Source organism: Lipotes vexillifer, unplaced genomic scaffold (genome assembly GCF_000442215.2).
Source record: "Lipotes vexillifer unplaced genomic scaffold, Lipotes_vexillifer_v1.1 scaffold250, whole genome shotgun sequence".
Lineage (NCBI taxonomy): Eukaryota > Metazoa > Chordata > Mammalia > Artiodactyla > Lipotidae > Lipotes > Lipotes vexillifer.
In genome coordinates this window covers 785,227-794,872 of record NW_006785198.1, presented here as the reverse complement: position 1 = coordinate 794,872, position 9,646 = coordinate 785,227, and the positions used below count along the sequence as shown (strand labels likewise).

The 9,646-nt window shown below is 40.0% G+C and overlaps 1 protein-coding gene across 2 annotated transcripts in view; it reads left to right on the top strand.

The window, feature by feature from the left end:
* The window catches only part of MCOLN3 (mucolipin TRP cation channel 3), a 28,573-nt gene that overhangs the window by 16,645 nt on the left and 2,282 nt on the right, over nt 1-9,646 (top strand). For both annotated transcript variants that reach the window (XM_007457231.1, XM_007457230.1), the window contains 6 exons: nt 1,362-1,461; nt 4,543-4,655; nt 4,739-4,888; nt 8,044-8,145; nt 8,254-8,376; nt 9,279-9,485. In XM_007457231.1, the coding sequence (XP_007457293.1) occupies nt 1,362-1,461; nt 4,543-4,655; nt 4,739-4,888; nt 8,044-8,145; nt 8,254-8,376; nt 9,279-9,485 (795 nt within the window). The remainder of the gene's footprint in view (nt 1-1,361; nt 1,462-4,542; nt 4,656-4,738; nt 4,889-8,043; nt 8,146-8,253; nt 8,377-9,278; nt 9,486-9,646) is intronic.

Genomic DNA, 9,646 nt, shown 5'->3' with positions numbered 1-9,646 from the left:
CGCTCTGCGGCATGTGGGATCTTCCCGGACCGGGGCACGAACCCGTGTCCCCTGCATTGGCAGGCGGACTCCCAACCACTGCGCCACCAAGGAAGCCCTCATTTTGAATAGTTTTATTGCTGTGTTTTCAAATTCACCAATCTTTTTTTTTCCTGTACTATCTAATCTGTTGTTAATTACACCCAGTATTTTTTCTTCTTCATTTAAAGAATTCAGCTTCTTCTAAACCTTACTTAGATGTGATTGACATTAAGCCAAAATTTATTTAATGAGCACATACTATTTGTAAGACCCTGAGGCTTTTTGTGTGGGAAAAGCATGGTTTTTCCTTGGCAAGGATTTCTGACTCATTCAAATAATACTGAGCATCTTCCTTATGTGAGGCTGTGGGCTGGTTCCCTCAGCAGCTATGGAGATGGACAGACACTAGCAATGTCCTTGGTTGCTTGTCAAAGGAAGAAACTTACAGTCCAACATGAGGAGAAACAGAGTAACTAAACTTATTAAGTTTATTTGAAATCTTATATCTGAAGTGGTATCTGATTACCCCACATGAAGATTTTCAATAAAACTCATTTAAATGACAGACTTTAAAAGAACTTTTCTTTTTCTTTAGGACTTGAGAGAAGAGGCACCAAAAACAAAAACAAAACCCCCAAACCAGACTAATTTCCTTAGCTTGCCTTCTTGGTGTATGCAAGGGGAAAGTGGAAGGAGCTAGAAGGGGAAGACAATGGAAGAACTATGAAAGGTGTTCTGGCATGGCTTTGGTGCCTGGTGTCCCAAAATGGTTATCATTGAAGCCAGACATGCTGTTGGTTCCCTGTGACCTCACCTTTTGTAATATATATGGTTCTATAGTGATGAAGAAATCTGGTCCTAGAAGGAAAATCAAAAAAGCTCCATTTGAAATGTTTCAAGACAGAAATAATGAGCATCTGTGTTAGTAAGAATTATAAGAATTACAACATTAAAAATCTATCCCTAGCTGAGGCCCTGCTGGAAGGCGGAGGAAAACATCCTTGTACTCGCTCTTGCCCATTGTAAGAGGGCATCTGGAGGTGCTTAGAATGGGAAGGAGGGGGAAATTCTTTTGTTTTATAAGTGGTTCAGGGCTTGAATACTGTCCTGGAAGCAGGATTGTAGAGACTAAATGTTCTCTATGGAAGATCTAGTTCAATTTTCTCAGCTCACAGAGAAATAAAAAGAACTTCCCAAGGTTGAGCAGAGTTAGCGACAGGTCAAAGATGAGAGTCTGGGTCTCCTGTAACTTTGGAAGAATTGTTTCCTAATTAATGCATAGAGGCATCTTGGCTTTAAAAACTATAGGTATTTTTTTACCCTTTTCCTGTTCTTCACAGATAATGTTTGACAACAAAGCCCACAGTGGAAGAATTAAGATAAGTTTAGATAATGACATTTCCATCAGAGAATGTAAAGACTGGCACGTATCTGGATCAAGTAAGTGATGAATTTTACTAGTTTTAAAGATGGTTATTAAATAATATTAAATGGTTATTAAATTACTTGTCCCAAGGATATGTGGAACATTAAATGAAAGAACTGGACCATACCCAAGTCCCTAATTCTCTGCAAGTAGATCAATTCATTGTAGTTGTCTGATGTTCCAAGTAATTCCCAAGTTATGAGTAATCACAGTGGCTTTTCCTGCCTTCTCCATGTGCCCTTAATGGCCCACTCCTTACCAAAAAGAAAAAAATGCTTATAATACCCCCAGCAAAAAGAAAATCACATATACTCAAACCAATGTTTATTGAGTGCTTATTGCATAAGTATAATACTTCCACCTACACCTTCCTCACTTCAATATTTTAAAATATCTTTGAGATAGGTAACATCCCTATTTTTACAGATGAAGAAACTAAGGCTCAGTGAATTTTGGTGTGCATGGGGTCATACAGCCAGGGAGAAGTCGGGTAGGATTTGACCCTGGAGTATCCCACACCTTATAATTATCTTCTATCTATAGGTCAAAAAAGTAGACACAATAAGGAAAGGGTGCATTCCTAGAAATATAGACACAAACTCAGGTATAAACTGAGTATCACTGAGAATTTTGGAGCTGAACTGGATAAAACTGACTGGGAAGAACTGATCTAATTTCCTAGTCCCTTGTATTGATATGTAGTGGTGCATTGTGCTAGACTTTAATGATTAGGTCAGAGGGTCTCAGATTCTATTGAAAAGAAGCATCATTCTAAGTACCTGCTGAGATGCAGTTTCTCCAGCTTCATACAAGACAGTGTGTAGATCTGGGGGTGAGACCCAGGAATGTGCAGGGAATCCTTATTCAGACCATACTTGTATAATAATTGCTTTAGGGTTTCCTACTAATGGATTCACAAAGTTCAGATGTAGTCATGAGATAGTATGAGTCAATAAAATAAAATAAAATTTCTTCAGTTTTTCACTAATAGGTAACTTCAAATATATGAAGATCTTGAATCACAAACTTTTATTTCAATCACAGAGTTGTTTATTTGAAACACAAGCCTGTTTTGTCATCTGTAAACATTGTAATACTGCTCCATAAACTTGAGAATAGGGAAAATGAGAGCATATGAAGGTGCCTGGAACATAGGCTTTCTCTCAAATGTTTGTTTCTTGAATTTTAAGTTTTTCTGAAATAGATTTAGTCCTTCGTGTAACAATTAGATGCCTCTTGACAAAATTACGGGACGCTTCATTTCAGAATAGTCTTGAGTTCTTTCTATCAGCATAGAGCAGTACAACTTGTTTAGTAAAGACACGCTCTGTAAGAGAGCATGTGACGGCCAGCCCTCTGCCCACCTCTCTTCACCTGGCTCTGCTCATGCTGGGAGGACTGATTCCCAGAATCTCTGCATGGGTGGCTCTGCCTTGTCACTCAGGTCTCAGCTAAAACCCACTGCCTCTTTGGTGAGGCCTTCCTTCATTGTGCAGTATAAGTGAACCTTTCTTTTCCACATTCCCCCACCCAAAGCTCCCACAGCAATGGTGGTCAAAATTTAGTGTTACCTAGAGAGCTTGGGAAAACACAGTTTCTGATTCACTGGGTCTAGGGTAAGGCAGGAGAATGTGCATTCCTAACAAGTTCCCAAGGGATGCTAAGAGCCACTAACACAGAGTGATGGATGCTGGAGACAGACTGCAAAGGTTTGAATCCTGACTTTGCCACTCACTGGCCGTGAAAACTTGGGCAAGTTCTGTGACCTCTCTGTGCTTCAGTTCTCACCTGCAAAGCGGGATAATCACATCTACCTCGTGGGTGTTGCTATGAGGTGCAAGTGAGTTAAAACCTATAAAATTCTTAGAACTATGCCCGGCAGGAAATGCACTCAATACATGTTAGCTATTTGGATTTACTTTATTCATATCTCTTACTCCTGTCAGAAAATAATTAGTTCATTTACTTGTTCACTTTTTTCTCTTATATCGCTGGAGTAGAATAGAAGTTCCACAAGGTCAGGGGCTTTGTCTGTTTTGTTCACCCATTATACTCTCAACATGTAGAAACACACCTGATGCTTAATAAGTATTTTGTACCTAGATAAGTATATTTAAATAGGATATGCAGGAACCCTAACGGTATTAAGAACAAAAGACTACAAGTTGATAAATAAAGATCTTTGATGGATGGTTGTGATGATTTTTAAAAGAAGGACTTTTAGTCTCCTTTAAATACTCATGGAATAATCTGTATCAGAGCCTTTTCTCTTTGTTGTCTTTGTGCAAAGAATGCTTGAATTATTTAAATTATTCTAAACATGAGTGTGAAGGATCCGTATAAAACTTGAAAATGCTTCTGAAGGATGCAGAAACAAGACTTGAATCAATTAAAAGGCACACTATGCTTTTGGACAAGTGATTCAACATGATGAATATGTCAAGTCTTCCTAAATTAATCTATAAATTCAACATGACTCCCCCCCAGAATTACCTGTAGGACTTTTATTGGAATTTGGCAATCTGGCCCTGAAGAATATATGGAAATATAACAAGCAAGACTAGCCAGCAGAAATTCTAGGAAAGAGTAATGAGAGGTATTTTTCTTAGGCATTACAACACACTAAAACGTCAGAAGGGTAAGATATGGTACTTGAATACAAACGGCCATTTGGTACATGGTAAAGACGGCATTTCAAATCATTTGCTCTTTTAATTGGCAAAAATTAAAGAATATGGAGAAGATGTGGAGGTATGTGTAGGTATGTAAACTTTCATGATCTTTTTGGAAAGCAGTTTCTTAGATCTTCTTTTAGAAAGATGCATATGCCTTACCCCAACAATTCCATCTTTGGATATTCATCTACCTAAAGGATCACTTGCACCTGTGCACAAAGAGGACCTGGAGAATGGTTTGTAGTAGGGAAAACCAGATTCCAATCCAAGTGTCTTTAGAAATATAGTATTGTACATCTATACTGAAGTATGCAATGCAGCCGTTAAAATAAATGAGGCTAAAAATGAAAAGGAAAAAAGAAGTATATTTCACCATATTAATGTTTCACTGCATAAGCAGGTAATCCACTTTCCTTCCAGTTCAGAAGAACACTCATTACATGATGATCTTTGATGCCTTCGTTATTCTGATATGCCTGGCTTCGTTAATCCTGTGTGCTCGATCTGTGGTGAAAGGACTTCAGCTTCAGCAGGTAGGGATCTCTGCTTTCTAGGAATGTGATGGACATTTTGATCGATAGAGAAATTCATCGTGCCTCCCTTCTTTTCCCGAAAGGAATTTGTCAATTTTTTCCTCCTCCATTATAAGAAGGAAGTTTCTGTTTCTGATCGAATGGAATTCGTCAATGGATGGTATATTATGATTATTATTAGTGACATATTAACCATTACTGGATCAATTCTGAAAATGGAAATCCAAGCTAAGGTAAAATTTTTTCCTATTTATGTCATTGTTAGTATCAGATTTGCATTAACGGTCACTTATTTTTTCCAAAACGTTAAGAATTCGCAGAGTAAATTATTTCTTTCAAACATTTTATTGAGTAAACCTGAAATAACAGTAACTTGTAAAAATCTAGTCCAGAAATCTTTTAGGCTGAGTTTTCCAAAGTGTGATTCACAGTCCTCTGCATCAGGATCATTTGGGTAGTTGGTAAATACCCCATGTTAGACCTACTGAATGTGAGCTCTGGGGGTGGGGCCTGTGAATTCTTACACACACCAAAAGTCATACACACCCCAAGGTAACTAAAGTAAAAAGGTGTTTTTTGTTGTTCTTACAAGAAATACCAGAATCTTCAACAAAAAGAATCGGCTGGGGGTAGGTGGAGGGAAGTGAGGCCAAACTACTATTGTGTGAGTCCTTGCACTTGTTCCTTTTGTCCATTTAAATTGAGAATATTCCCGTTTTCCTACTTTTCCTATTTATGTACTACAAGGTTTTCCATTTTAAGTTAGGACTAATCCAGCCTGGATATCAACCCTCCCCCAAAACAAAAATCAAAAACAAGACAAAACAAAACGAATACTGTTCAAACTAATCTTGTTCAAATTTATGTTTTTCTAGCCTGACTACAACTAAATATGAGTATGATCCATGTGGGGAGCCTCTTATGGTTCAGATTCCTGGGCAGAGACCCCAAATGCAATGGCTCAGTTAAGACAGGAGTTTATTTCTCCCTCATGTAATAGTCAGGGTGGATTTTACGTGCTGGCAAGTTGCTCAGCTCCACACCATTCAGGAATCCAAGTTTGTCCCATCTTTTTCTCTGCCGACCATTAAGGGCTCACCCAGACTGCATGATTGATGCTGGGTTGCCTCACAAACAGATTGCAACCCATGGAAGGGAAAACCTGGTATGGTAGTAGGTCTCTCACAGTCTTAAAACCTGGCTCAGAATGGCAGCCCTCATTTCTGTTCAGTCCTACTGGATAGAATTTAGTCACATCTAACTGCAAGGGAACTGGGGGAGATAGCCCAGGCATGTACCTCAGAAAGAGAGAATGGGTTTAGGTGGCCATGGAGCAGCTGTCACTATATGTCAATGTAGTATATATCATTAGAATAGGTGTTTAACTGTAGGGACCAAAAAAAGAGGAGTAGGGGGAGATTTGCAGCAAATCTTTATTTTTACCAACCTCACCTACCATTAACTTCAATGAGCCCTTACTGGTGTCCAACAATCTTTCTGCATTTTTCTAAGCTATTCATCCCCCCTGTCTTCTAGCTGATCGTTTCATATTTCTTCTCTTTTGAAATTTGTAATACTCCCTGCCCCATCCTCACTCTCAGCTGATGACGTCACTTCCATTTCACAAAATAATGGAAACAAAATAGGAATTCCACAAATTCCCACTTCACTTATATACCTGCCAGCATCAGTGCCCATATGCTTTGCTTTTTCTCTGCTACTGTAGATATATTATTTAGGTTACTATCCAAGGCCAACTTCTCCACCTCCTGCCTTTCAGATGCCATCCCGGCTTGCTTAGTCCAGGGCATGGGTCCAGCTATTCTTCCTCCTTTTCTCATGCATCCTCAATTTCTCATTCTCTACCACGACATTTCCATCAGCATGTTTTTTTTTTTTCCTCCTTTCTAAAAAGGCAAAATCTCAACCTATTCTCCCTCCAGTTACTTCCCCATTTCTCTGCTCCCCTTTATATAGCAAAAGACCTCAAAAGAGTATTTAATCCTGTTTCTGACTCTGCGCTTCCCATTCCCTCTTGTATCTGTTCCAGTCAGGCTGCCCTGCCACTCCGGGGCAACGTTCCAATGACCTCTCATGTTGCTACATTCAATAATCAATTACTTATCCTCATTTTGACCTATCAGCAGCTTTTAGCACTGCAAGCACGCCCTCTTTGTTGATGAACTTTTTCACTGGCTGTCACTTACCTGGTTTTCCTCCTAAATCACTGGCTGGTCTTCTGACTTTCCATTGCTGGTTCCTTCTCATCTCACCAACCTGTGAAAGTGACAGTATTTCAAGGCACGGTGCTTGGACACCTTCTTTTTCTGCCACTGTCTTGGTGATCTCGTCCTGTCCCATTGTGTTAAACAGTGTCTATTTTCCAGTGATTTTCAAATCTCTATCTCCAGCTTGGAATTATTCCCTGAACTCCAGTCTCAAATATCCAACTGTCTATTCCACATCTTCACTTGGATGTCTACCTGGCCTCACAAATTTAACATACCTGAAACAGAACTCCTGAAATCCCCACCTCCACAGTCCAAACCTGCTTCTCCATGGCCTCTCTAAGTTCAGTTAATGGCAACTCTTTTCAGTTGCTCAAGACAAAAGCCATAGATTCATCCTCAACTCCTCTCTTTCACTAATCCCCTCTCCTCCATAGCTCATCCAAGAGGAAATCCTATTTGTCTCCCTTAAAAAAATCACCTCATCACCTTCACTGTTGCCAGCCTGGTCCAAGGCACTGTCAGCTCTCATCTGCATTATTGCAGTAACCGTCTCACTCTCCCAGCAATCTGCTCCCAACATATCACTCCTGTTCAGAACCTCAATCTCCCCAGTCTATTCAGAATAAAAGCTAAAGTTTTTAAATTACACTCGTGAGGCCCTAAACTACCTGCCCCCTCACCTCTGTGACTGCACACTCTCCCCCATAGCTCACTCCAGCCAGACTCACTATCTTGCGAGGCGCCCTCCTGCTTTGGGGCCTCTGCCCTTACAGATCCCTGTGCCTGGAAAGCTCTTCCACAAGATTTTTGCTTGGCTTGCTCCCTCACTCCCTTCACGTCTTTACTCAAAGGCCACCTGTTCAGTGATCAGTCCACGCTATTTGAAATGCAACATACAGCCTTCCCTTATCCCCTCCCCTGAATTTTCTCCTCAGCACTTACCATCAGCTAATGTACTAAGGGTTTTGCTAATTTATTTCTATCATCTCTCTCTCTCCACACTAGAATATAAGCTTCACGAGGGCAGGGAATTTTGTTTGTTCACTGCTTTGTCCTTAGCATCTAGAACAGTGCCGACTCATTGCTACTCAACAGATAATTTTTGCCCCAAATGAATTTCTGCTACATAACTGATTATTTTTTCCACTCTGTTTTAGAGTCTGACAAGTTATGATGTCTGTAGCATACTTCTTGGTACCTCCACCATGCTGGTGTGGCTAGGAGTCATCCGATACCTTGGTTTCTTTCAGAAATACAATGTAAGGAATTCCATGGTTCTCCAAGCTGCTGGTATTTCTCTTTCAAAGTTATTGCACTGCTTTGTCTAAAGGACAAAGGGATTCTAATGACGTCTCTTACTTTCCCAGCTCCTAATTCTCACCCTTCAGGCAGCGCTGCCCAATGTCATCAGGTTCTGCTGCTGTGCAGCTATGATTTATTTAGGCTATTGCTTCTGTGGATGGATTGTGCTGGGGCCTTACCATGATAAGGTACTGATAAACAATTTTTTTTCCTGTTGTCATTAAGCTCTCAGAGTAGTGCCAGTGGCTTGTTATCCGTTTTAAAATAAGCTCCTTTTACTTTGTGACTCAGCCTTAAAATGTTGTAGGTAATGTTTCTATTGCCAAGTTTATAAATTGGTAAGGTAAGACCACCTTGAGAGGATAACTGATTCACTTGACTGCCTCAACTCCTTTTGTGGAATATGTCAGATAATTAAGCCTTTCTTACCGTCAACGCAGTCAAGCTTGCCAATTTGATTCATCGATATATACTAGAGTGGGCTATTTAGTTAAGTCTTATTGAAATTTGACTTTATTTTAAAAAGTAGTATAGGGAGAAACTTGAAGAAATAGTGAATATTTTGTTTACCAGAGTTATAGTCTTGACTGTAATGCCATCATCTTAAATGGCATGAACTTTAAAATGAGAAGCATGAGTATGCATGGTTGGGACCTGTGTTTCTCACAGAAGCATTTCAAGGATCTCTTTCTACCAAGGTAAATGGGAGGGTAAAGCTTGACTCAGAAAAGCACTGAAGGTGCAGACCAGCTCTCCTATCTTCAGTTCAGGCTGCTCCTATTAAGAGGAGCGTCTGAAGGAGCTGCTTGTTCCAAGAAAAACAGTAGGCATGTACATGTTACGTACATCACAAGACAAATGCTTGGAGGAATGACTCCATTTCCCTGGGTGTCTCCAATGTGTACATGTTATCAAACTTTGGTGTGATTTTCTCTTGTTAAAAAAAAATGCTTGTGGTTACCCCAGGTTATTTATTTGAAGGGGTAACTTGGGATATCTAGTCCCACTATTTTTAATATGGTGTCATGATCAAAGTCTCCATTGGGAAGGAACACGAAGTAAAGTGAACTTTTCTTTTTTGTTTTTCCAGTTCCGTTCTCTGAACATGGTCTCTGAGTGCCTTTTCTCACTGATAAATGGAGATGATATGTTTGCCACATTTGCAAACATGCAGCAGAAGAGTTACTTGGTCTGGCTCTTTAGCAGGATTTACCTCTACTCATTCATCAGCCTCTTCATATACATGATTTTAAGTCTTTTTATTGCACTGATCACTGATACGTATGAAACAATTAAGGTAGGTTCATCAAGAACAAGGAGGAGCAGCATTTTCCTAGAACTTGCAGAGTGGCAATAAAATACAGTACCTGGGGCTTCCCTGGTGGCGCAGCAGTTAAGAGTCCGCCTACCGATGCAGGAGACGCGGGTTCGTGCCCCGGTCCGGGAAGATCCCACATG